The 27,767-nt window shown below is 37.5% G+C and overlaps 1 protein-coding gene across 3 annotated transcripts in view; it reads left to right on the top strand.

Moving 5' to 3' along the window:
- Positions 1 to 27,767, top strand: part of ITGA4 (integrin subunit alpha 4) — an 86,368-nt gene that overhangs the window by 42,619 nt on the left and 15,982 nt on the right. For 2 of the 3 annotated variants that reach the window (XM_030850512.2, XM_060302181.1), the window contains 3 exons: positions 9,834 to 9,983; positions 16,390 to 16,466; positions 27,216 to 27,366. In XM_030850512.2, the coding sequence (XP_030706372.1) occupies positions 9,834 to 9,983; positions 16,390 to 16,466; positions 27,216 to 27,366 (378 nt within the window). Of the gene's footprint in view, positions 1 to 9,833; positions 9,984 to 10,263; positions 10,302 to 16,389; positions 16,467 to 27,215; positions 27,367 to 27,767 lie in introns of those variants that run through there. The other variant, XM_060302182.1, reaches the window with a different exon arrangement.

Genomic DNA, 27,767 nt, shown 5'->3' with positions numbered 1-27,767 from the left:
GTTCCAGCGTCAAAATGTTAGAGGATCCTGTGACAGATCTAGATAATTCAAACTCTACTTTTTGCTTCTTCCTTATTTCACATTTATCACATTTTACCGCGTCACTGTTTTTTAAAGATTTGCCTTTTCCTCTTCACAATTGCTATTGTCCCTCTCTGTTTATGCACTTGCCTAAAAATGTAAATGTCGAGTAGCTCTGCTGAGCCCCAGATCTATTCCTGGTAGATAATGGAGGGTGGGGGGAGGCAGGGAAGTTGGTTTATTTTTCATGTGACTTTAAGAAGCAGAATCCAACGTGACTGCTTTTGGATCGTGCCTTTGTCTCTATGCCAGCATTGTCGGTGATGTCAGTGGGAACTTGCACAGTTGTAGTGTGATGGGGATCATCTGTGGGCCAGGATGATGCTTCTCATGATGGTTTGGGGTATATCCTGCCAAAGCACAGCCAGTTTCATGTTTCTTTTATTAAAACACTCATTCCCAAACTGATCATCACGTTCCTTGCATTGATCACATTTTATCGTATGAAGCGGTGCCAGGTCTTTTTCATTAGGGAATGGTGTACTTCAACAGAAAAACTACTGTCACAAAAAAGCCAAACTATTCCCAGGAGCCTTTTCTGGGATTTCAAATAGTAGCCTCAGCTTAGAACTTAATTTTTCCTTAGATACTTATTCCAAGCAAATGCAAACAAGCATCAGGACTATTAAATACTAACAGCAATAATCCCTATGCTATTTCCTCATTTCCCTTAACAGTTTTTATTGTCGTACTAGAGTAAAGCTATTAGATGGTCGAGAGCCAAAAGTATAGAATGATATTAGTGCAACCATCATTGATGTGGTGGGGATTAAAGAGGGTTTTTTCTTTTTAATTCTGCATAGTTGATTTTACTCAGGTTAATCAATTTTAGAGCCTAACATTGAGACCATTTTAAAGGGCAGTAAAAGGACCAACATCAGGCATTGACAGACATATTGTGTTGAATCTGTATAAATGGCAGCAAATTGATCTGATTTATTTAGTCCCGTTTCTTGACATTGTTCCTATGACTAAGGGTTCATCAAAATTGTGCACTTTCTTCAGAATAGATTTGTACCAGAAATGACAATTTAGCAGAGGTTTCTGTGTTAGTTGCATATATGCTTGTCACTACCATGGTAACACAACAAAAGCAGGTTACATCCATGACTTTGGGCCATACTGTCAATGTCAGAAAAAGCACTTAGCTCTGGGATTGGTACATAGAGGGACTGTTTTTGAAAAAGTGCTTGTTTCTTCCAATATTTTTTTTCCTTCCTAACTTACCTTGCTTTTGTTTGGGACGTTTTAAAACTCATACATAGAAAGGCAAAAGGCTACTCCAACACTCTCCCTTGCAACAAATCCAAAGGCAGGTGTAAGAACCACAGAAACAGCTGCCCTAATCTTGAGTTTTGTCAAGGACCCCTAGCTGTTACTTAGGAGAAGATGAAAATATAATGAGTGCATTTCCCACCCCCACCAGCATGGTACCCGAGGCTTTCGGAAACATTAACCGGATTGTTCCTTTGCTCTGTAAAGCGCGTCGGGTGTCAGGAGTGTTAATATACATGTGCATTCTACCTCAGCGCCCCTTACAGTGAAATAAGGTGACACTTGTTAATTATGTGCTCAGGGCCACAGCCCCCACCTCTCAGAGGACTCCCTGCCTGCTGGTTGGGCATGCTTTCTTTGCATAGCTCCTGTTGGCTGTACCAATTAAGTTCCACTTCTTCCAGTTAATAGATATTGAGTACCTATGTAGTGTCAGGTTCTGTTTGAGACACTTATACAGGTCAGTGACTGAAACAAAAAGATTACCACCCTCACAGAGTTTATAGTCTAGTGTGGTGAGATAAACAACGGCACAACATGTAACGATACACAATAGTAACAAATAGTAACACAATAGTAACAAAATGTAATAGCACAATAGTAACAAAATGTAAATTTTATAGTATTTTAGAGCAGCAGACCCCAACCTTTTAGGCACCAGGGACCGGTTTCATGGAGGACAGTTTTTCCACTGGGGCGGGGGGGATGGTTCAGGAGGTAGTGTGAGCGATGGGGAGCGATGGGGAGCGGCAGATGAAGCTTTGCTCGCTCGCCCCTCACTCACCTCCTGCTGTGCAGCCCAGTTCCTAACAGGTCACAGACCGGTACCGGTCCATGGCCCGGGGATTGGGAACCCCTGTTTTAGAGGATTATATGGGTGATGGAAAAAGAAAAGGAGAGCAGAGCACAGGAAATTATAGGGTGCTGGGGAAGGAGTGAAGAATGTAATTTTAAATAGGGTGGGCAGAGTGGGCCTCATTCAGAAGGTGACATCTGAGCAAAGACTTGAAGGAAGCTAAGAAGTTACCATGTAGATGTCTGGGGCAGTGGTCCGCAACTTTAGCATGCAACAGCGTTACCTGGGGGGCTTGTTGAAACACAGATTGCTGGGCCCCACCTAGAGTTCTTGATTCAGTATGTCTTCAACAAGGCCTGAGAATTTGCTTTTCTACAAAGTCCCCAGGTGATGCTGATGCTGGCAGCTTGAGGGCTGTACTTTGAGAACCCCTGATCCAGGAGGAGAACATTACTGAAAGAAGAGCTAGGTAAAAAAGCATCAGGAAAAGAATGAGCCTGGTTGTTTTAGGAAACCATGAGGAGGCAAGGATGGCTGGAAGAGTGAGCAAGGGGGAGAGCAGTAGAAAAAGAGTCAAATCGCATAAGACCCTGTGACTTTTTCTCCAAGTGACATGGGGATCTATTGTAGAGTTTGGGGCAGATAATTGACATGATCTGACTGAGTAATAAAAAGGAATACTCTGACTGCTATGTTGAGACTACACAGTAGGCGACCACAGGTTGACACAGGAAGAAGAGGACACTGCAATAAGCCAGGTGAGAGTTGATGGCTCCAACGAAGGTGGTAGCAGTGGATCTGCTGAGAAGTAGTAGAAGACAGATTCTACAAAATTTACTGACAGACTGGATGTCTAGCATTTGAGAAAGAAAGGCTCCAAGACGACTCCAAAGTCATTAGCCCAAGCAACTAGAAGAATACAGTTTTCATCAATAGGGCAAGGGAAACAACTTTTGGGTGTAAAATGTTGGAGTTCAGTTGTGGACCTGCGGAGCTGGAGAGACCTATTTTACTTTTAAGTGTAAACAGCAATTAATCATTTGTATTGTATATACTCATCTGGAATTGGAGAGGGGCATGGAACTGGAAATCTAACAATGCATCTTTGGCATATGAATGGGTTTGAAAGTCATGTGAGGTGGCTGAGATCATCACAGGAGGAGAAAAGAGCTAAGGTCTGCACTCTGGACCCTACAACATGAAGTGGTTAGAGAGAAGAGAAGGCTTACAAAGGAGATGAGAAGGACTAACCAGTAAGGAAGAAAAACAGGAGCTTGTGGCATCCCGGAAGTGAAGTGAATAAAGCAGGGCAAGGAGAAAGGCGTGACAGTGTTTTCAGTGCTTTCCTCTTAGTTGAAGAAGATGAGGGCTAAGAACTCACCATTGGGTTTAGCAATGTAGAAGCTATTGGTGATCATGACAACAGCAGTTCAGAGGAAAAGGAGGAGAGGAATTGGAGACAGGGTGTAGCTTATTCTTTCACAGATTTTTGTTCCAAGGGGAGCTAAAGAAAAGGGGTGGGGAGTCAGTAGCTGACAAGAGAAGTGGAGAGACTTTTTGTTTCTTTTAAGATGGGAGGAATAGCATGCTTTTATGCTGATGGGTGTGTTCCAATAGAGTAAATGAGATAGATAAGAGGAAAGAATCAGAATCGTCAGTGCAAAGAGGGCAAAAAGGGTGGGATTAATTGTACAGATGAAAGGATTGATTCTAGATAGCACATGCATAATTCATTTGTTTATTTGCTTGCAGATGCTGGGCAGATGTGGTTGAGAGGACTGGAAGTTCTCTTCTGATTGCTTTAATATTATCAGTGAAGTAAGAAGCAAAGGCATTAGCTTCCATCGGAATGGGAGAAGTGGTGTTTAGAGTTCGGGAAGAAGACGTGAAGTAGTCTTCTAGGAGAGTGGGAGAGTGAGAAAGTACAGTATGATCCTGAGATGGAGTTAGGCTCTAAGTTGCATCAGAAAGTGAGATGAGTCAGTATGGTTGTGGTTTTTTCCAGTCATGTTCAACCTTACAGATGGGGGTAGATGAAGAGTTACAATCAACCATGGTTGTGGTCTGCCAATAGAGTGAAGCAAAGAAGGAACGCACTAGAGAGCCGAGGAGTATGCAAGGGAGTGGTTATATTTTTGGCCATGAAGATTAAGCAGGGTAAGGAGAGGAGAGAGGACAGCAAGAGGGTGTGTGAGGGACAGGGGAACAACGTTGAATTGGAGGTCCCAGTGGGAGCAGCACATTGTTGGACTTGAGTATTAAAGAGAATGAGCCAGAAAGATTTCATCAGTATGACAACATGTTAGAGCCATTGGGGACCTGAAGGTGAGAAAAAGAATTGAATTTTATTTTTATTCTTGCTCACAACCCCTTGATGATCTCACATAAATGAAAGTCTTTAAACCTACTTATATTTAAAAAAAAACCCATCACAGTCTTTGATGGTAGAGAATTTGGCTATTTTAGAAAATCCACATCTTCTCATAAAACTTGGCTTTTATTAAGTCCTTCTCTTTTAATCACACATTCTCTAGTTTCATGTATTGGATCTTCTTGGAATATAGGAGACATTGTTAGCAATCTAATAAGTATCACATCACTAGCATATGCATTTGCTGGTATGTTATTTTTCTGAGACTATATGGTCATTTACCTGGTTGGTAAGCACATCAGTTTTCTCACGTCTGCTTCATCTACTCATAATTAAAACGGGTATTACATAAGACTGTTTTATGTGTACGGTCAAAATGTATTCCTCAGAAAATAAGGCAGAAATTATTTTTTTCCTTATAGAACTCCATTTTTTGGTGGTTTTTAATTATGCCAAGCTTTATTTTTTACTGTTAGAGCCTTACAATTATTAGATGTTATGAAAGGAGAATCTAGAATTTAGAGTTGGGAGTTAATAAAAGGTTTCTATGGTAGAAGGCAAATCGTTAATTTTTTAGGCCTTATAGTGTTTTATCTATTGAAATTCTGTTCTCTTGGACCTCGCTTTTCCCTTTATGAAAATGTTTCCCCATCCATGTAAGCATATTAAAATGAATCTTTGTTATCTTCAAAGGTACAACTTGATTAGGTCTTAGAGATTTCTTAGGACAAGATTTTAGGACAAAGGATAATTTTGAGGCTGTTTTGATTTAGAGAAACCCATTCAACAATTGGCAACAATATTTAGAAATGTTGGAGCAGCCATGGTAGTGAGACTTACCTTCAGGTTTTTAGAGATATTTCTTGATTGATCTTGATGGAATCTCTGCATCAAAATACTCTCTGATGTTTGAGAAGAAAACAAACATTCCCTTCCTGTCTACAGCATTCCATAAAATCTAGAAATATTTAGCTTAGTCATTGGACCAGGAATGCCTGTCTCTACTGGTATCTGAGATCCAGTGAGTTCAGTGGCCTTAGTATGTTGTATAATAATCATGAAATCAACCTGCCTATGTATTTAGTGGATTAGTTTATTCTTTCTTTCCTTTGGTTTCTCTAAATTCTGGATTTTGGACTTCTGAAATAAAGGAATTTTATTTTGTTATCTAAGTCTTAGGTAACTTATAAAACCCATCATTTTCAGTAATAACTTCAAAAAATGAACACGTATTTGATTACTAAATATATGTATTTGTATTTTATTTGCTTATATTTTTAAGCTATACAAACACATAGTTTAATGAAGTACCATTTGCTCCAAAGTAGTTATATTTTAACCACTGTGGACCAGTCCATATATGCATGCATTTCTGCTGAAAATCTAAATACAGACCAACTATATAACTATACTGATATGGTAACCTAGAAGATGATGGATTATTCCAACATATATTAATTCTTTGTTAGATTACAAGGTCTTTGAAGACAGGATATTATCTTTTCCATGTTTGTTTTCTTCTTAGAGCTAGCACAACTCATTACATAAGGCCCCCAATCAATCAATATTTAATAAATTTATAGATGATGTGTTCTCAGAGCTTTTTAAAGAATTCTGTGAGGGAAAATCTGTAATGTTCTATTCGTGTGATGGTGAGGGCACCTGTCTTGGGGGTGTTGTCTTTTCTCAGGAAGTTGTAGTCCCAGATGTTTGACAGTTCACCCTCTGAAACATACTTACTAGATAAAATGGTTATAATTACACAGGGCATTGCTAGCTCAGATTCCAATCTATGCCTCAGTCTTAACCTTCTCCACACAAATCTGATCACACTCCTTCTTAAAATTCTTCTATGTAAGAATTTTCCCATGCCCTTTCGAGTGTAGGTTAGGTGGCCCTCCCTCTTCTGTACTTCTGTCTGCCTGTATCAGAATGCTCACCCCTCCACCACATGTGTGGATTTATGGGTTTTAAAGTGTAATGTAGGCACTGGCTTTCAGTTTTGTATCCCTAGATCCTGTCTTCTACAGAGTAGACCCATGAATAGATATTTTCACATGTTTATTTATACCTCAACATCATTGTTCATTAAGTAATATTTTATAAATATTTCTGGCTCCATCCTTTAAATAAATTCCCTCACTGCATAAACACAATAGGATGACATGGGCCTACAGCTCAGTTCTCAAGCTGGCCATAATAAAAATTTCTGTGAAAGTCAGACAAGAAGGCAGACTTTGTGTAATTTCAGGCATGTGCTAATTTGTATGCTTGTGGGTGCCCTGTTTTATGTAATTGTCCATAAAAATGTGGCATGGAATCTTCATTATTTTTAATATAGATAGCACATGCCATCCAAATTAAAAATTTTAAGCAAATCTACTTTTTCCTCCTGTATATTAATTAGTCACTTTAAGAATTTTTGATATTATAGCTTTTGTCCTTAGGTGGAGCTGTTAAAGTTAAGTAAGTGTGAATATCTGTCAAATACAGTTCTTGCAAGAGTGCACGTACATTTTATATATTGTGAGAAAGGCGTAATTAATAGCAAATTAGGATAATGAAAGTAATATACACCAGATGTAGAGAAGACCTTGTGGAATATTAGTATGAATTAGATAACATGTGATGTGGTCAAAGCAAGCTTGTTGAGAAGAATTAAAACAGTGGACATGTGGAGGGACAGTCAGTGGCTGTCTAGCTCCTACACCTAGGGAATAATTTAATCAAGTTTGCTATTGTAATACTCAGGGCTTCAAGCTGTTCCATTTTCACAAGTTGATAACTTGGGATTTGGACCTTGATTTGCAGCATTCCTATATGGTCAAGGTTTCGAGTTGAGATGATCACTTACCAAGTAATCTAATAAAAACATCTCCATGTGTGAGAATGGAAAAGCCATGAGAGATCTTGAGTACTCTGAGTCATGCTACACATCTTCCAGGTACCACTTAATTAATACAAGTCTAATAGTTGTATTAGTAGAAAACGTAGCTCATTTTCTATTTAGTGTTCACTGGTTGGCAATAGACTAATTTTCTTTTTTCTTATTCCTTCCAAATAGTCACCAGAATTTATTATAAGAAATTGAACTTCTGTAATTTCTTGGTTGGCTTATATAGCTACATTTTGCAGTAATATACACATAATAATTATAATATTTAACATCTATTGAGACCTTAATACGTACCAGGCATTGTACTAAGTGTTTTACATACATTATGTCATTGAATCCTCACAATAAGGTATAGGTGTCGTAATCATCATTTTCATTATCATTATTACCAACCATTTTCAGATGAGGTAATAGTTCCATAGACAGATTATGTAATTTGCCCAAGGTTACATATAGATAACAAGTGAAGGACCTGAGGTTTGAACCCCAGTACTCTACCTTCAGACCACTTGCTTTTAACCAATTTATATATATATATATATATTTATATAATTTATATATAATGTTGTAAATGATGAGAAGAAACAATTACATCCTTTTTTATAATTACATAAAAGACATAGGATAGGTGTAGTCTTATGTGAAATGTCATCTTTATTAACTTCATTGATTTTTATCAAAAGTTACTATAGGCATAAATAGCATAGCAGTAATCTGTATGATAGGTATTTTTTTCTATTCAGTAGGGATTGTTAATTTATGAGCTTTGGAAATCTGCTTTTAGGTAGAAATGTTTAAGCTATATTCCAACTCTGAATTGTCTAGATAAATAGAAATCCGCTGACATTATTCAGTAGGAGGTCTGTCAATTACAGTGTCATGGATCTACTAAAGAACTCACTAAGTGTAAATATAAACCTCATAAATATAAAGCTCAATTATGGTTAAAATTAGTATGTCTAGTCCCAATGAAAACACTTGAGTTTCTTTAGTGGGACTTTGATGAATCTATTTTTTTTTTAAATCAGAAGAAATGTAAATTGAAACGGGCATATGAAACGTAGAGTCAAGCCAAGCTTTACATTTAAATTGTTAGTGTGAAAGACAAAGTGTGTGACCAATTCTTTGAATATCTTCTGAGTATAGTAACAATTCTAATACCAAGAAAAAGAAAAAAACTGCATAGTTCCTGTGTAGGTGGACTGTATCTGCTGATCGTGAGCTTCTCTCTCAAATCCTGATATAATATCTACTTTTAATTTTTGTTGTGCATAAGCTACTTGTTCTATAGATTTGCCATCAACATGTCTTATTTCGTGCAGTTTAAATTGTCAACTGAATTCTGTTATAAATCCTCATGGATTACTTTATAGTGGAATCTTATTTGCCCATCCTCTTAGATAGGGAGAAAAATAAATGAGTCTGCTTTGTTCAATATATTTTGAAAATCTCATATCTGTATAGGCAGGGCTGCTCTGAGAAGCGCTTTCTAAGAGATGCCATGTTTTTTATCTTACTTGACTTCCTTTTTTTTTTTTTTCACAGAGTTGGGATTCTAGAACACCTTTACTCTTTAGGGAAGTGTTTTCTTAATTGAATGCCAAACTACTTCAAAGTTATTTTCTTGTCAGTTATTTTAGTGTTTGTGCATGTTTATGTTAGCAAATAATTTTGATAGTAATGTTGTATATTCCCATTTAATGAAGGGGCTATTGAATAATCAAATGAAAAGATGAAATAAATTTTAAGTTCATGGGAAAATGTTTTTAAAAGAGAGAAAAATAATGCCTGCATGTAGAAATAAAGATTAAAATATTTGAATTGACAACCAGTGTAATAAACTCAAGAGTCATTCCTTGGGGGGCAGAAGACAATAAATTTTAAAAACCTAATCACTCAAAGACTTTTTGACTACATATAAAGAAGATTAAGAATGATAAATGCTGTGTAAAAAATTAGTAAGATATTAAACTTAAAAGAGTGTCATACAGAGCAGAATGGATTCCAAATGGGTTACAATTCCTGTATCATTGATAAATAAATCCAAGAACTCTTTCTTTATAAAGTGTAAAAGCACAATAAATGTAGAAAAACTGTAACAACTAATAAGAAAATTGTATGCGTAGAAAATAGCATTGAAGAAAATATGCCAAAATGTAGACCTGCATAACTATTATTGGATAGTTACGGTTTTTCATTTTTAATACATTTTGTCTTTTTCCTAATAAATGTGATTGCTTTTGTAATGTGTGAAAATAGTTCAATTTTTTAACAATTTAGCTTAAAAGGAAAGGATTTTCTTTGACTTCCATATATTGTGTTTGACCTTATGCAGGAAAGGAGGCACTTTATATATATTTTTTATTTAGATGCTTATTTTTGTTATTAATTCATATGGCTTTCAATTTCTTTAGAAAGATGTACGGGACATCCTCACCCCAATTCAGATTGAAGCCGCTTACCACCTGGGACATCATGTCATCAGTAAACGAAGTACAGAGGAATTCCCACCACTTCAGCCAATTCTTCAGCAGAAGAAAGAAAAAGACATCATTGCAAAAACAGTAGGAAATTTTTCCTTTATTTGAAACATCATGTGACATATAACTGAAGAAATTTTTTGAAATAGTACATAGTTCTGAGGAAATGAACTCCCTCTAAATTTCTTTAAAATTATAATGTTTTTATAAAAAAGATTTATGGTATGTCTTGTTTTCCATTTTTCTTTATTTTTTATATTCCCTTTAGGATATTGAACTGAATACTTTTAAATATGCATTTAGTCATAACAGTGGTTTCCCATATACATAAAATGTTAATTTTCTCTCCTTGATGCCTTGCCAGTGAAGAAAATATATTTCCAGAGAGCACTCCTAATGGAAGTGAGTTGCATTCATGAGTTATTCAGCATCGTCATGTGTGTTCAGCTTATCTTTCTCATTTTCTGTCTCCTTCTTTTTCAGTTTGTCTCCCTCTCAGTCACCCTACCCACAGATTCACTCATGTCTTGTTAGTCAGATTTTACTCATTTATAAACGTGTATCTATGTTACACAACAGTTTCTCTTTTTAACTTAACTGTATGTGCATATTGAGATGGATCCTGCATTCTAAACAGTGAACAGCTTTTTAAAATGTATCCCTGAAGTGATGAAAGGGAAAAACCTACAACCAAGATTACTCTACCCAGCAAGGATCTCATTCAGATTTGATGGAGAAATTTAAAACTTTACACAAAAGCAAAAGCTAAGAGAATTCAGTGCCACCAAACCCACTTTACAGCAAATGCTAAAGGAACTTCTCTAGGCAGGAAACACAACAGAAGGAAAAGACCTACAAAAACAAACCCAAAACAATTAAGAAGATGGTAATAGGAACATACATATCAATAATTACCTTAAATGTAAATGGATTAAATGCTCCAACCAAAAGACAGAGACTGGCTGAATGGATACCAAAAAACGCCCCATATACATGCTGTCTACAAGAGACCCACTTCAGACCTAGGGACACATACAGAGTGAAAGTGAGGGGATGGAAAAAGATATTCCATGCAAATGGAAACCAAAAGAAAGCTGGAGTATCAATTCTCATATCAGGCAAAATAGACTTTAAAATAAAGACTATTATGAGAGACAAAGAAGGACACTACACAGTGATCAAGAGATCAAGCCAAGAAGAAGATATAACAATTGTAAATATTTATGCACCCAACATAGGAGCACCTCAATACAGAAGGCAAATGCTAACAGCCATAAAAGGGGAAATTGACAGTAACATATTCATAGTAGGGGACTTTAACACCCCCCTTTCACCAATGGACAGATCATCCAAAATGAAAATAAATAAGAAAACACAAACTTTAAATGATACATTAAACAAGATGGACTTAATTGATATTTATAGGACATTCCATCCAAAAACAACAGAATACACTTTCCTAAGTGCTCGTGGAACATTCTCCAAGATAGATCACATCTTGGGTCACAAATCAAGCCTTGGTAAATTTAAGAAAATTGAAATCATATCAAGTATATTTTCTGACCACAATGCTATGAGACTAGATATCAATTACAGGAAAAAGTCTGTAAAAAATACAAACACATGGAGGCTAAACAATACACTACTTAATAATCAAGAGATCACTGAAGAAATCAAAGAGGAAATCAATACCTAGAAGCAAATGACAATTAAAACATGAAGACCCAAAACCTATGGGATGCAGCAAAAGCAATTCTAAGAGGGAAGTATATAGCAATACAAAATCCTACCTCAGGAAACAAGAAACATCTCAAATAAACAACCTAACCTTACACCTAAAGCAATTAGAGAAAGAAGAAGAAAAAAACCCAAGGTTAGAAGAAGGAAAGAAATCATAAAGATGAGATCAGAAATAAAGGGAAAAGAAAAGAAGGAAACAGTAGCAAAGATCAATAAAACTAACAGCTGGTTCTTTGAGAACAGAAGCAAAATTGATAAACCATTAGCCAGACTCATCAAGAAAAAAAGGGAGAAGACTCAAATCAATTGAATTAGAAATGAAAAAGAAGTAACAACGGACACTGCAAAAATACAAAGGATCATGAGAAATTACTACAAGCAACTATATGCCAATAAAATGGACAACCTGGAAGAAATGTACAAATTCTCAGAAAAGCAGAACCTTCTGAGACTGACCCAGGAAGAAATAGAAAATATAAACAGACCAATCACAAGCACTGAAATTGAGACTGTGATTTAAAATCTTCCAACAAACAAAAGCCCAGGACCAGATGGTTTCACAGGCAAATTCTATCAAACATTTGGAGAAGAGCTAACACCTATCCTTCTCAAACTCTTCTAAAATATAGCAGAGGAAGGAACACTCCCAAACTCATTCTGTGAGGCCACGCTGATACCAAAACCAGACAAAGATGTCACAGAGAAGGAAAACTATAGGCCAATATCACTGATGAACATAGATGCAAAAAACCTCAACAAAATACCAGCAAACAGAATCCAGCAGCACATTAAAAGGATCATACAGCATGATCAAATGGGGTTTATCCCAGGAAAGCAAGGATTCTTCAATATACGCAAATCAATCAATGTGATAAACCATATTAACAAATTGAAGGAGAAAAACCATACGATCATCCCAGTAGATGCAGAAAAAGCTTTTGACAAAATTCAGCACACATTTATGATAAAAACCCTCCAGAAAGTAGGCGTAGAGAAAACTTACCTCAACATAATAAAGGCCATATTTGACAAACCCACAGTGAACATCATTCTCAATGGTGAAACACTGAAAGCATTTCCTCTAAGATCAGGAACAAGACAAGGGTGCCCACTCTCACCACTGTCATTCAACATAGTTTTGGAAGTTTAGCCACAGCAATCAGAGAACAAAAAGAAATGAAAGGAATCTAAATCAGAAAAGAAGATGCAAAACTGTCACTTTTTGCAGATGACATGATACTATACATAGAGAATCCTAAAGATGCTACCAGAAAACTACTAGAGCTAATCAATGAATTTGGTAAAGTAGCAGGATACAAAATTAATGCACAGAAATCTCTTGCATTCCTGTACACTAATGATGAAAAATCTGAAAGAGAAATTAAGGAAACACTCCCATTTACCATTGCAACAAAAGAATAAAATACCTAGGAATAAACCTACCTAAGGAGACAAAAGACCTGTATGCAGAAAACTATAAGACATTGATGAAAGAAATTAAAGATGATACAAACAGATGGAGAGATATACTGTGTTCTTGGATTGGAAGAATCAACATTGTGCAAATGACTCTACTACCCAAAGCAATCTACAGATTCAATGCAATCCCTATCAAACTACCAATGGCGTTTTTCACAGAAGTAGAACAAAAAATTTCACAATTTGTATGGAAACACAAAAGACCCTGAATAGCCAAAGCAATCGTGAGAAAGAAAAACGGAGCTGGAGGAATTAGACTCCCAGACTTCATACTATACTACAAAGCTACAGTAATCAAGACAGTATGGTACTGGCACAAAAACAGAAATATAGGTCAATGGAACAGGATAGAGGGCCCAGAGATAAACCCATGCACATATGGTCATCTTATTTTTGATAAAGGAGGCAAGAATATACAGTGGAGAAAAGACAGCCTCTTCAATAAGTGGTTTTGGGAAAACTGGACAGCTACATGTAAAAGAATGAAATTAGAACACTTCCTAACACCATACACAAAAATAAACTCAAAATGGATTAAAGACCTAAATGTAAGGCCAGACATTTTCAGACTCTTAGAGGAAAACATAGGCAGAACACTGTATTACATAAATCACAGCAAGGTCCTTTTTGACCCACCACCTAGAGAAATGGAAATAAAAACAAAAATAAACAAATGGGACCTAATGAAACTTAAAAGCTTTTGCACAGCAAAGGAAACCATAAGCCATAAGCAAGACCAAAGCAAGACCATAAGCCATAAGCAAGACCAAAAGACAACCCTCAGAATGGGAGAAAATATTTGCAAATGAACCAACTGACAAAGGATTGATCTCCACAATTTACAAGCAGCTCATGCAGCCCAATATCAAAAAAGGAAACAACCTAATCCAAGAATGGGCAGAAGACCTAAACAGACATTTCTCCAAAGAAGATACCCAGATTTCCAACAAACACATGAAAGAATGCTCAACATCACTAATCATTAGAGAAATGCAAATCAAAACTACAATCAGGTATCACCTCACACTGGTCAGAATGGCCATCATCAAAAAATCTACAAACAATAAATGCTGGAGAGGGTGTGGAGAAAAGGGAACCCTCATGCACTGTTGGTGGGAATGTAAATTGATACAGTCACTATGGAGAACAGTATGGAGGTTCCTTAAAAAACTAAAAATAGAACTACCAAATGACCCAGCAATCCCACTACTGGGCATATACCCTGAGAAAACCATAATTCAAAAAGAGTCATGTACCACAATGTTCATTGCATCTCTATTTACAATAGCCAGGACATGGAAGCAACCTAAGTGTCCATCGACAGATGAATGGATAAAGAAGATGTGGCACATATATACAATGGAATATTACTCAGCCATAAAAAGAAACGAAATTGAGTTATTTGTAGTGAGGTGGATGGACCTAGACACTGTCATACAGAGTGAAGTAAGTCAGAAAGAGAAAAACAAATACTGTATGCTAACACATATATATGGAATCAAAAAAAAAAAAAGGTCATGAAGAACCTAGGGGCAAGACGGGAATAAAGATGCAGACCTACCAGAGAATGGACTTGAGGATATGGGGAGGGGGAAGGGTAAGCTGTGACAAAGTGAGAAAACGGCATATACATATATACACTACCAAATGTAAAATAGATAGCTAGTGGGAAGCAGCCACATAGCACAGGGAGATCAGCTCTGTGCTTTGTGACCACCTAGAGGGGTGGGATAGGGAGGGTGGGAGGAAGGGTGATACAAGAGGGAAGAGATATGGGGACATATGTATATGTATAACTGATTCACTTTTTTATAAAGCAGAAACTGACACACCATTGTAAAGCAATTATACTCTAATGATGATTTTTTAAAAAAATTTAAAATAAATAAAATGTATCCCAAAATATATCAGTTTCACTCACTGTGTGTTTATTCCCAGGAGTCCAGTTGTTCAGACTTTTACTGTCCAACAACACAAAGACAGAGTCAACAGGATGTTTGGGGCCATGGTTAAAGCATTCATTAAAACATTCAGTAATGGCACACAGAATGCAAAAGATGAAAGGGACATTTAAAGGTCCTGTTCATATCCTGTCCAGATAAAATTGCCCCTACGTCGCTTTAACATACTTGAGCTTACAGTCAGCACTGTCTGGTCTACAATACTAGATCAAATGAAGATAATAAATTAAGAGCAAAGTCTTTCTATAGCCTTGTATGAAAATATTTTTGGAAGTCGGTTTTTTTCACTCTTCTGTTGAACTTCAGTTTTCAATATCAACTACTTTTAAATGTCTTTAATAATGAATCTCTCAATATTGTAAAGTACATAAGCCCAAACCTTAGCAATTTGTAGTTATATTAGAATGAGCTACAAATGAGCTACATTTTGATTCTTCAAGCCACCTGCTTTACGAATAAGAGAAGTAGAAAAAAATTATATTAATAATCTAGAGAACTAGTTACACTTTCCCGCTGCTCCCGCTGGTATAGGCAGTCTCTGGTCTGACGTGCCATTTGACAACGCTCTACCCACTTCACATTTCATGTGCCTGGCTCCTTCTCTGACTTTCTAGATTTCTTTCTTGTCTGCATCTCTCCCTCTCTCACCTGTTCCTCTCAGCTTCCTTTCTTTTTGTATCTCTCTATTTTTCCTTTGTCCAGATTATACCTCAGGGCTTCCTGTGTACCTTGCAGTATCTCTGGGTCCTATTAAAATACTCAGAATTAAATAAATTCTGGAACCTGTTGATAAACTATCATTTATTTTTATTCACTGTATCCTCAAAGTAAAATTTCTAAATTTTATTATTTTCAACCAATATAAAATCACTGTTCTGCCATCGGTGAAAATTAAGTGTCATGCGTATGCATAATAGGCGGGATCAAACGGCAGCACCAGAAAATCGAGAGGGACTCAACGAAGAAAATCTTGGCAGCACAGGTTCTAAACATTTACAGAGGTTACTACCACAGTCTGATTAAACTTCTTTTTATACAACTATTATGAAAGAAAGAAGTTATTTCTTTCGCTTAACAAACTTAGGCTTTAAATTTACCTATTGAAAGAACGTGGTTCCTTTAGCCCTGGAATTGTCATCTGAACCTACTGATGCTCAAATCGAACTCTTCAAAAGGTATAAAGGAGTTATCAATTTGCTATATTAGTTTTATTTTTTCATGTGTCATAGATATTTTATCCTTTAAAAAACATAGAAATACACCTACTGATTTGAACTAAGATAAAAAGTACTGTCATATTTTATTTCCAGATAAACTTTGCAAGATTTTGTGCGCATGAAAACTGTTCTGCTGATTTACAGGTTTCTGCAAAAATTGGATTTTTGAGGTGAGTGTAGTTGGCTCTCTGCTTACTTATCAGGATGGGGTAATGGGTGTGTGCATGTGGGTTCTAAAGAGTAAAGGACTAAGAACTAATCCTTGGGGGTTAGCAGCATTTAAAGACCTGGAAAAGAACAGCAGTCTCATTCTGCTGAAAGAGACTAAGTGTTCTGTACAGCAGTCACATAAGTATACACTCAAAGATTACCACTTTTCAAAAGAATGAGAATGTGTGAGCACCATGGTTTTATCAAGCATGATTTTAACCTTTCACTGATAACTCGGAAGATATTTCAGGATTTAAATGTGCTTTGGGCTATTGTTATCATAATTGTAGTTATTTTTCAGACATCTGTAAGTGCCTGTTAATAGAGTTTTGGTTCAAAATGAGCTAACCTTTACTACATAATGCTTAGTATTTTATCATCCAAAAACTGGTTACATAATTCAGATTGATGTACAAAACGAAGATATCCCTAAATATATATGTGACCCATTTGAAAGGGAATAAATCATCTTTGTCTTCTAAATTCATAGAAGGGAAACAGGAAAAAGAACATACATGTAAACGTGCTTAGAATAGTGCACACAGTGCAAACTGGATAAATGTTGATTGCTATCATTATTTATGTTGGGAAATAAACCATTGTAATTCTGTATCATGTCTATATCCCCTCTGTTGACATTGTTCTGCATGCCAGAGGGAAGATGTGAAAATGAGGACCAGAGAGAGAGAATCCACACTTCAGGTTAAGAGCTGGTTGTGTATGGAAAGTGAAAGAGGGCAAGGAGGCATCACTGACAGGGCAGGAATATGGGAGGCTGTTTGGGGGAGGTAGGGATATAGAGGAAGCAGGTTTAAATTGGGGTGTGTTGAATTTGATGAGACTTCTATATGTAGCTCTGCAGTGGAAAATCTAGTTCAGGATTATGTTTGGAGGTCCTCTTCACATTAGTTATGTGAATGCCTGCGATGGAAATGTGAATTTCACAAAGAACTAAGGATCAAATCTTGAGAGGGGTGGGTAAATTCTATTTAAAGAGCTTAAAAAGAATAAGGACTTAACTCCAGGAGACTGAAAAAGTATCTTCATCGAACTAAGAGAAACCACCTCCAAGGTGAAATAGCCAATGGAGAATGTAAAAAGAGGGACCTAATACTGTGATTTTGTAGCAATCAGAGAGCATAATGACTGAGGAAAGGTCATGGAAGTTGGCACTTAAAATGTGACTGGTGGGGGAGAAAAGGATGTCGCTGGCAAATTTTAACAGAAATTTCTGTGCAGTCATAGCTAAATGGCAGCATCAGTGATTAAGGGAAGGAGAATTTATTAGGAACAAGTAGGTTCAACTGAATTTTTATGTATTTATCAAATGTTATTTAATTATGGGAAGATATAAACAAGTATGAGGATCAAAGGCAGGGAAAAGAATAAATTGAACAAAGAAATAGTCTGCTTAAATCCAGGGGACACTTCGTATATTACTTGATCTGTCCTGTGAAGAATTTGACAGCTGTTCACTTCCTTTTTTTCAATGTCTTTTAATTTCCCGGATGCCATCCTACTCCCACTCTCCTTTTACTTCTCTAGGCCCTCCTTCTCACTTGTGTTTGGAGGACCTCTGAATTTGCCTCTTTGGGCTCGCTTAATAGCCCTCTCTCACTCCTTCTCACACTCCCATATTTTCCCTGGATAATCTTGCCCACAACCATAACCTCACCTGGTCTGCCTCCTCTGCTGATGCCCAAATCAGTGTCTCTGAGTTCCACACCCACCCATCCAGCTGGCTATCAGACATGCAGTCTTGGGTGCCCAGTCACTATCCACCAGTGACACAACCATTAGTTAGTTACCAAAGCCAACAGCCTGGAGCTCAACCTGCATTCTTCTCTCTCTCTTATCCCTGACATCAAATAAATTACCAAGTCCTATAATACTACCACCCAGATGTGTTTTTTATCCATCATACTTCTCCATCTCTACTGCTATTGCTCCAAATCAGGCACTCAATATCCTGCCTGAATCACTGAGCTTTACCACTTTCTGGGCTACTGGCCTCTGATTTTACATTATTCAAATTCCTCTACCAAGACGTTTCCAGAGTGAGCTTTCTAACTTACACTTTTGATAGCAAGGCTTCAGTAGCTCATTAACATCTAAAGTCCTTAGTGCCCTTCCTCAGCAATTCCACAGGACTTTTTTCCATTGATTGCAGAATAGTTGTGTGGCCATGCCATGCTCTCCTGAGCCTTTGTATCTTTTCACTTTGACTTATCTGATTAATGCTTATTTATCTTATATATCTCAGCTGTTTTCTAGGTAAAGCCCCCCCACAACTTTGTCTCCAGCTACATAAACCTAGTCCTCCTGTGGCCCTGGTCCCATTGCACCTGTGCTCAGAACTATTATTGTCTGTCTCCACACTATCCTGTACACTGCTTCAAGCTGGGTTCCTGTCTTTTCATCTTTGCGTTCCCAATAGTGCCTGGAACACTGTAGGTGACAAGTGGATGTTTGCTGAGGATGGAACAGGGTTCTAAAGGAAACAGCATGTACCTTGGATCAGACTCAGGTGGAAGGGTTAGCCTTAGAAAGAAGTTAAGATTCCCCTTGTCTTGAGCTAAGAAGCTGTGAATAGATGCTGACATTGATTAAGAAATTTTAACGTGGAAGGAAGGGAAATATAGAGAATTAATGGATGGCCAGAGTAAAAAATGGGTTTGTATATGGAAGTTGAGGGCTCTGAGGTTGGGTTTGGGACCTTGTGAAGGGAATGGGAAAAGATTGAAAATAGCTGTGAAGATAAATGGGATAGGGAATCAACCAGGAATGAGTAAAAAGGTTGACAAACAGCACTGAGTACCCTGCTGGGGTGGGATCACATATGGCAGAGAATAAATTAATTCTTTTCACCTAGGCAATGCCAGGATAGCCTTGAGCATCCACAGTTGAGGGCCAAGAAGCCCTAACCTATTTGATAGATAATTGGACTTTATACTTAAATTATCCAGATTGGCTGCTTAGATAGTCCAAAAACAGCAACCGCTAACTGCTTTGTAATCCAGCATGTAATTGTGGTGCCTTTGTTGAATTATTAGATGAATAATTTATAACCTTCCCATTCACATATTTGTTTTCTTTCTAAAATGCTTAGTCTTCCTGGTGCTTTGGCTCTCATGGGCCTTTGATAAGAAGAAGTATTTTGTGTGGGAAAGATTATCTAAGCTCCAAATAAGTGGTGTTTTCATCTTCTCAAATCAGACACTTCCATGGTTACCTTGTCATCTTTCACTGCAGTCCCTCTGGCCCGTGAAACAAATGAGATGTTGAAATTTATGTGGAAATATTACTGAGAATGCTTATTTCCTGAAGAATGAAAATAATATCTTACTGAAGTAAGATATTAAATCATTAATGTAATTGAATTATCAGTTTTTCTTCATTACGTATTTCTCACGAGAAATTACATTCCCTACATTGCATTTTTAATTTGAAGTGATAATGTTTCCTGTAGTCGAAATATCAAGTCCATTATGATTTTGTATGGCAGCCAACAGAAGGTAAGGCAGTTTTTCTCAAGGTGTGGTCTTTGAGTCACCTTCATGAGAATCACCTGGGATGCTTGGTAGAAATGCAGGCTCCTAGGCCCCTGACCATCCAAATCAGAATCCATGGGGACCAGGCCAGAAATGTTCATTATTAAGAAGGCTGTCAGTGGTTCTTATCAAGCTGAAATCTGAGAACCAGTGTTGTGGTGGTTTAGAGTTTAGATTTGGAGTCAGGCTAACCTGGTTCAAGTCTATCTACCATTTACTAGCTGAATGACCTTTTCAGAGAAGCCTTTCAACCTCTGTAAACGTCCTTCCTCATTGGCAGGAAGGTAAAATAGTACTCTGTAAGGTTGTTTTAGGAGGCCAGTGCCTTATCCGTTAGGCCACTGGGGCTTCTGTAAGGTTGTTTTAAAAATAAAATGCGATAATGCAGGCCAGTGCATTGCATAGCACAAAGCCTGGTACATATGAAGATTTGAGAAAAGGTGTTATTTTTGATAAATTATGGTTGGAATAGTTATAGACCACGATAAAAATGTTTTCATTTGGATAAAAAAATGAAATATTGCCAGTGAATTCTAAACATTTTCTGCACGTGTACTGGTTATTTGTCCAGAGTTTATTGTTTCTTTATGTCCCGAGATAGCTGCTGACTGTGCCTGGGTCAGTTGTTTTCAGTTCTATGAAGTTTGTAGTGGCCTAAAGGCCAGTGTAAAGTGTAAGCCCCACATGTTTTGCATCAGTTAGGAAGATTACAGGCTCTTTCTATTAGGTAAATAACTTATTTGAAGAGTTTTCAAATGAAAACTCTTTGAATTAGTTTTTAGGCCCACGGGTGAAGGGTTCTGACAAACTACTTTGCATTTTAATAAATGATGCTCTCTCAGAGAACAATTTGCCTCTCCCTCAAAGGAGTCCTCTCTGCCTTCTCGGTCGTGGTAGGCAAATTGCAACCATATGTCCTATGCCTTCTCCCGACTGTAACTCTGCTGGCACTAGTGGTATTTCTGTGTCTCAGAGCTACATACCTGCTTCAGGTATGATGAGTTTCTGATGGCTGCACTAATAGACTGCCGACAGCAAACTAAATAGTGCTGATGCACTCCATCTCATGTTTTCGTTAAGTTGAGGCTTCCTCCTGAATCTCTAAATTCTCAGGACGGTAAACCACATTCAAATGGACTTACAGTGCGAAATGAAAATGAACAAATATGACTTTATCTAAAAGATTACAAATAGTAGAGCAGGTATTAACCATCACCTAGGTAATTTAAAATCGAGTCTTTCGCAGAGATGACTGATCTAAATGACACTACTTCTCTTCTGTGCCTCCGTCATGCTTCCAGGGTAAGTGATGGAGGTTTTTCCTGAACAAAAGTGCTTTCATGTCAGTGAGGAATGCTTTTAACTGTGAGTAACAGAGTACGGGACTAATAGTAACTTAAACAAAGGTGTTTAATTCTTTTGCATAATAAGCAGTCTGGAGAAGGTGGTTGCAGGTTTAGTGAGAAGCTACCAAAATCTGGGCCTTCGTGGTTCATGGTTATCTTTCCAGTTCTCTTGGCTTTTCCCTTGTGGCGGCTGGGGCACCAAGGTTCCCAGTAAACAGAAAGGGGCAGGAGCAAAATTCTATGTCCTCCTGAGGCTGCCTTTCAAGGAAGGGAAGTGTCTGAGCAGACGCCTTATTCTGATTAACCAGAGTGGTGTCACATGCTGCCCCTGATCTATCCTGGTTGAAAGAGGATGGAGTCGTCACGATCATAGTAGATCAATCATAATTCACTCCCTGAAGCTGAGCTGGGGGCTTAGCTTCTGCAGTATCAAGGGGATACTACCGACTGCCTGGCGAATCCAGGGTTCTGTTAGCAGCTAAGAAGGGAACTCACTGTTGGGTAGACAGTGAGCGGTGTGTAACCGCACTGTGCTGTTACCCCCAAAAGAGTGAGTGTAACAAAACTGTCCATTTTTAAAATGCAGGTAGTGGGAATATATGCCTCACTGATGTCACAGAGTTTGGGGAAGAGGAATCGTATGCTTCATACACTAAACATTCTAATTCCTAGCTCTATCTTCCAATCCATGTTCTTCTGCTATCCTCCTTGGCATCTTAGTGAATTTGTCTGTTCAGTAAAATCTTCTTAAATGTCAGGTATCTGATATTGCCCAGTAGATGAGAATTTTCCACTATTTTATTTTTTTCCCTGAAGTCAGTAATAAAGAAAAAAGAGGACAAAATTTTACTTGGGCCTGAGGCCACTTTGCCGCAGGCTAGTCTTTTGTCAAATAAATGACTCGTATTACCTTGACCTGGGTACATAGCAATTTCTGTTATATTTTGTTCTAGCATCTTGATTAAAAACATGTTAGCTATGAAGCAGTCATTCATCTTATCAAGGCAAAATGCATTAATTATATGAAGACTTAGGGAGCATTTCTCACAAAATAGAACAGTAGCGTTCATTCAGGAAAAACGTAGAGCCTGGTGCCGAAATACATCATTTTTCTGTTTTTCCTTTCACTTATTAAGTTATGATTCTGTATGTACACAGTATCTTGATTTGTTTAAATTACATGGATTCTAGGCTGCTTTGTAAATTTCAAGTCTGCATTATGCATGTTTTAATAAAGAATGAACTGCGATTCCCGGGGAAAGCTCTGGTTCGGCCTTGTCACACTTCCAGATGTGCACCTGGTCCTTTATTATGTCTCATGTAAAAAGCTAGTGGGTATCTTTCTGACAGCACCTTGTTAATCAAGATACAGTAAGATGTATACACATATATATATATACACACACACACACATAAAGAGTAGAATTGTAATTATGGTAATGTGGCAAAATAGCTTAAAAATGGAAAACAGACCAGCAGCCTCGCTGTTGAAATGTGAATACTGTGTTTCTCTTTCATTTGCTGTTGTCTTGGAACCTAGCTGTTTATGCAGTGCTTTCACCTTCTGTCGCTTGTCTAAGTGCCAACTTCTTTCCCAAAGGTGTTCAGTGACTAATGCTTTGGTTACAAGCCAGAATATTTTATAAATGTCTATTTATAGGCAGCTCTTCTACAAGTCTTAATTAAACTTTAATGTCAAGCTGAAGTTTACTTCTAGAACCTCTTAGTTTCCTTTAGTTGTAACGTGGTTCTAGAGAAGTAGAGGGGATGTGGGACAGCCATGTTCCCGCACGTCTTCACTCTGCCCTTTATCACAGGGCCACCAAGCAGATGCGTGCTTGTGTAACACAAAGGTTTACAACACAAGAATAAGTCAGCCATCCCCTCAAACACTGGGAGGAATAGCACATTATGACGGAGTCAGATTCTTCCACCCTGAAATGATAGCCATGATTCAGAAGAGGTACTGCCTTGTTACTTATCATACATCCTTCCAGAAATATCCAGCTTCTCAAAGCCGGGGATCGGAACTAGAAATGCTACATAGGGACATTTTCTTCATTCCTTTCTCCTCGATGTCTTTAGTACCAGACAAGGAATTATGAGGTCTGGGAGATCGTTTCCTCTAAGGCAGCATCGGGTGCCATCTGAAATAATGAAGCTTCTGTTATTGTCAGAATAATACAGGTTTTAAATATAGTAATATGATGTGGTACGCTTATTTTGAAACTAATTATGCTCCTCAGTCAGACTGCCCAGTGGCAGAGCCAGCAAACTTTTTACTTGAAGGGACAGACTGTAAATATTTTTAGGCTTTGTGGGACAGAGATGTCGCAACTGCTCAACTCTGCCGTCATAGGGCAAAAGTGGCCACAGACGAAAGAGCATGGCTGTGTTCCAATAAACCTTTATTTACAAGACCAGGCAGCGGTCCCAATTTGGTCTTCAGGCAGCAGTTTTTGAACCCCTACTCTCTGGTATGCTTTCTTTTATATGATAATCCTGTAGGACATTTTTATTTTTTATTATTTAAATATAGTTCCTTTATATTTTATTTTTTTAATGTAATTTGTTAGTAAAATTTAAGCTGGTTGCCAAAATTAGCCAGATTTAGAGTTTTTTTTCAGGAATTAGTCCTGGGTTAATAAACCATAAGGGCCTGCTCATAGATAGACAGACAGACTGACACAATGGAATTATCTATATATGTTTACTGGAAAACTATAAAGGCTCCAAACTGTAATTGCCAAAATTCCCAATGATAGTTGAAAGGATAAATAAAATGTGGCATATTTACAAAAATTAGTATACACACCAATGAGAAGAAGAAACGATTTACAACTCCATGCATCAATATAGATTAAACTTAAAAACAAAATTTTGAGTAAAGAATGTTGGATACTCCAAGATTACATACTCAGTGATTCCATTTATATGAAATATAAAACTGGGCAAAGCCAGTCTATACTAGTAAAAGCAAGATGGTGGGCAGGGCCAAGAATTGGAAGGGGGCACAAGGGTATTTCTTTGGTGCTGGCAATATGGTTTTCTTGATCTGGGTGCTGGTTTCACACATGTATTCAGTTTATAAAAATTTGCTGAGCTCTACACTTAGGTTGTGCACATTTTTCTATATGTATGTCCTACCTTGATAAGAAGGTTTAAAGTGAAAAACAATTAGGATAAGAAGGGAAGAACTTTTAGGTATTAAGTGAAATGTCCAGTTTCTCATAGATATATTATTAGAAGTATCAAAGTAGGGGGAAGTGTTCAAAATTATAATAATTTGGTTTGTAGATTCTGAGGCTCATAATAATTTGCTTCTCAAATTCAAACTCAAACAGTATCGATGTTGCCATTAATTTATTGGTCAACTCAATAGTTGTATTGCCACTAAAACATTAGGTTATATGGGCGGGGTATAGATCACATGATGTGGTAGTAGTAGATGTTTACTTTATCTTAATGAAACATTTGGAATTTGCATACCGTCACAGAACAGATAAGCATGGCTCTAATTTCATAGAATGTATAATGAGTTCATGAACTCTTAACAGTCACTTATCCAGTAATTTCCTCAATCTTTCAGACTTTTTTTTTAGTGTTATCCAGCCCTTTTTAATGTTTGATACACTTACATACCACACATATATTTTCAACACTGTGTTGCTAGCCTCTGAGAAAACAGTGATATTCATGACCCGGCACCTTTTCTCCAAGAGAACTTATTCTAGTGGTGAGAAAAGCCAGACAGTGTGAACATATTGCATTAGAGGGTTGCCCAGTGTGTGGGAAAGTGGCAGAGAGAGAAGCCATTTCTGTTGGGGAGGATGCAATGCTGGGTGAAGGGGCTTAGCAATAAGTATCAACTGGAAGAACTTCTGAGGACTCTTAACATTGACACTCAAGCTGAGTCTTGAAGAACAAGTATAAGTTAACCAGATAACATGAAGAGGGAAGAGGTTGAAGGCAGAGGGATGGCTTGAAATAGGACACAAAACACAGGTGTTTGGACCCCTGTTTGTAGGTGAGCATGGCTAAAGGGAAGGAATGGGTTGTGCAGTGGAAAGTAAGGCACGACCAGCTCTTGCAGGCTGCATCTGCTGCACTAATCAGAACTCTATCTTGAAAGCACTGGAGGAAAGGAAGCAGACACGTGACATTATCAAGTTTGCTTTCTGCAAAGTGACCATCACCCGCCCCCAGTAGTGTGAAAATTGGAAGAGGACTTGACAAATCAATTAAGAGTATAATCCAAGTGAATGCCAGTTCAATCATGAAATTTTCAGATGTTCTTTATTTAAGAAAAGAAATTTTAATCTTCATTCAGCTCAACCTAAATAACTAGAATAGTACAAAAGCAAGAAGCAACATGCCTTTGCTACCCCCAGGCAAAATGGGTCCCCGCCCTGGTCCCAGAGCCCTTCGTTCATAACTCTTTTCAAGTATTTCTAATATCTGTTTACATCTGTTTATAAATCTGCCCTTTATAAGCTCTACAAAGCTGGGAATTTGTTATACTATTTTTGTATGTGGGAGTAATAGATGTAACGATTGTTATACAGGGGCTTTCAATTAAAATCACTCTTCATCTTCAAGTAATGCTTAAAAGCATCAATCTTGAAACTTGTTCTTTAACTCTGTCCTTAAACATTCTGTCTTAAATCAACTCACAAATAACTACTAAATGCCTACTATGTGTTTAACATTTCCATAAATAGTTTATTCAAACACAAATACAGATGTTGATTAGAATGATACAATGTAAGCATTGTTGAAGAAATGTTTTCTAAACTCTAGTTGCTAGGTGAATATCTTTCTTATTGTTATGATTATCCTCGTCTGATATTTTGCTTTGGGTCATATTCTTCTCTGGTTGAACTAATTTGTTTTTAATTTAAATACTTTGATATCTAAGAGTGTCTGTTTTTGAGGACAGCTTACAGAATCATGATATGCTGTAGCAGGTTCTGAGCTCTTCTAACCATCTAATCAGTAAAGGGAATGGGTTGCCTTGAGACTTTAGAACATTCTAGCTGTGGTACCTTGAATACATTTCTTAAACCTCAGGTTCCTTGGGGGTTTCATGGAATGTGCATGAGTCATATCTTCACTGAACAGTAGTTATTATTACAGGTGGGGTGACTGAGTCTTTAAAATGCTAAATGACCTCTCCCCCGGAAGAACGGGGGCCAGAGCCAGAACTTGAACTCACTTACGTGTTTGGATTTGTAGCAGTGTTCCCTTTCCAGTTCACAAGATGGTGAAACACTTCCGCAATTCTATTTTTAATTTGGTCTGGTTATTGGTAGAGGTGACCAGCCTGCCTTAAGAAATTCATTATAGTTCAACAGGTTTTAGTGGCACCCACATGCTGGCCATAGCAGTCCTTTCCCATGCCATGCTCACTTCCACCAAAGCATCGTCTGTTTTGGTGGAAATAGTCTATTCTCCTTTGGCTTTGGCAGCAGCCAGTTCAATGTCTACTCAAGAATGAAGAAAGAAAAAAAAAAATCTTTTCTTTTAGGAAGATATTTTGAAATAATGAGAAAAATATGCTAAAATGATAGAAGCAAGAAGTTAAACAGAAAGCAGACTAGAAAACTTTTAGAAAACTTTTCCTGTGTAATAACTAACTGAATTTATCTGAAACCTGGGAAACTGAGTTCTTTTTACAATGGATTTACATCTACTTGCGTGGGGTCATCTCCTATGGCTGTGCTTCCAAATTAGTATTTTATGTTCAGGATACATAAATGAAGAGATGGGATTTTTAGTTCCAAACGAAAACTAAACCGTACTTAATTTTTAGGCCACATGAAAATAAAACCTATCTTGCTGTTGGAAGTATGAAGACATTAATGTTGAACGTGTCCTTATTTAATGCCGGAGATGATGCGTATGAGACAACTCTGCATATCAGACTACCCACTGGTCTTTACTTCATTAAGATTTTAGATCTGGTAAGAATCGAAAACTACAGTAGCATGATACTACATTGATATTTTACTTAACTTTTAAAGAATGTAAATGTATAAATCACTTTATCATTTGAGGTATAAATATTTGGCGTATGAGTCTTAATATTCAGACTTATCACTCGGGCTTCCAGTAATTTTTTTCCTCTGTGCCCCTAATCAAAATGGAAAGTTCCTTGGGATCTGACTGAGATCAAGAGAGTCAGCTTCCTGCTTACCAATGCTACTGTGAGACAGAAGCGATTGTCCAGTTATCCAAGCAAGCTGCCCGGGTGTCATTGCTTTTCTCACTGGTACAACCTCGTCTGGTGCTGTGATGGTGTTCCTCATGGTTGGGGTCTCTACACAGGCCATATTGGTCCTTCATGCTGGGCTCCCAGAGTTAC

Source organism: Globicephala melas, chromosome 7 (assembly GCF_963455315.2).
Source record: "Globicephala melas chromosome 7, mGloMel1.2, whole genome shotgun sequence".
NCBI lineage: Eukaryota > Metazoa > Chordata > Mammalia > Artiodactyla > Delphinidae > Globicephala > Globicephala melas.
This window is presented reverse-complemented; position numbering and strand designations above follow the sequence as displayed.